This window comes from Staurois parvus, unplaced genomic scaffold, assembly GCF_062004578.1.
Source record: "Staurois parvus isolate SC_StPar_1 unplaced genomic scaffold, SC_StPar_1.0 ptg000827l, whole genome shotgun sequence".
Lineage (NCBI taxonomy): Eukaryota > Metazoa > Chordata > Amphibia > Anura > Ranidae > Staurois > Staurois parvus.
This window is the reverse complement of record NW_028318623.1, coordinates 1,348,934-1,350,000: the sequence shown is the minus strand read 5'-3', so window position 1 is coordinate 1,350,000 and position 1,067 is coordinate 1,348,934. Positions and strand designations below refer to the sequence as shown.

General features: G+C 50.1%; 1 protein-coding gene across 1 annotated transcript in view; it reads right to left on the bottom strand.

Annotated features, from left to right (window-relative positions):
* Positions 1 to 816, bottom strand: part of RRAS (RAS related) — a 94,660-nt gene extending 93,844 nt beyond the window's left edge. Inside the window, exon 1 of the mRNA XM_089655171.1 lies at positions 585 to 816. Within this exon, the coding sequence (XP_089511297.1) occupies positions 585 to 686 (102 nt within the window). The 5' untranslated portion in view covers positions 687 to 816. The remainder of the gene's footprint in view (positions 1 to 584) is intronic.
* Between the last annotated feature and the right edge of the window lie 251 nt (positions 817 to 1,067).

Sequence of the window (1,067 nt, the reverse complement as noted above, 5' to 3'; positions counted from 1 at the left end):
TATATATATATATATATATACACACACACACATTCTGATGTTATGTAGTTCTATTTATTATGTATATGTTCTATTATGTGGATGATGTAGGTGTTATATATATATATTCTGATGTTAATTCTGTAGTTCTATTTATTATGTATCTGTTCTATTCTGTTGATTATACTTATGTATAGGATTCTTCTTCGTAGGATTCCTATGTATGTGGATGATGTAGTCTTCTTTGTGATGTCTGCGTTCTATTATCACATTGATGTAAATATTTGGTATATGATGTATATGACGATGTGAAGTTTCTCTTCTATTGTTCTATGGAAAGCAATTTGAAGTTCCCCAAAAGTTTCCTCCACCCATCTCCCAGTGAAGGGGTCCCCAGTCCTGGGTTAGGGAGGGTGGGGGGGACATCGCCCCCTATGGACTCCCTCCAGTACAGCCCCCCCTCCGTCCCTTTAAACTTCCATAGAGAAGAATGGAGAGGGCTGGGATCCGGTAGAAGTCCCCCCACTTTTCGGAGTGTGTTGGGGTCCCCCGGGGAGTGTACGCGGGGCCCCCCAGGGAGGAGATGCCATTCTCGGGGCTCTTACCTGGATGAACTGTATGGTGAGGGCGCTCTTGCCCACTCCTCCTCCCCCCACCACCACCAGCTTGTACTTCTCCACCGGGGCGGACGACTCCTTGGCGCTCATGGCGGTCGGTCAGTCGGTCGGCTGTGAGGACGTTGTAGAACACAGAGATCGGGGAGAAGAGAACTTCACCTCCGCAAACTTTCCATACAGTCCGTCCCTGCAAAATATGGCGGCCCTGCCCTATCCCCAGCTCCTCCCGGGGGCGGGGCCATGCTAATCACCTCATGCATATTAATGAGGAGTGGTGCCCGGGACCCTCACTGCTCTCTTCCCTATTTGGCGAGGGGCTGCGGGGCCGGTCATCGGGGTGTCCGAGCGGTCCTAAGTCCTCCCCAGCTGTTGGGTGGGGGGGGGGCTCATCAGACTTGGAAACAAGAAAAGTGTAGAGTCTGGGGCAGCCAATCAGCTTCCAGCTTCAGTTTGTATAGTAAAGCTTTGGCA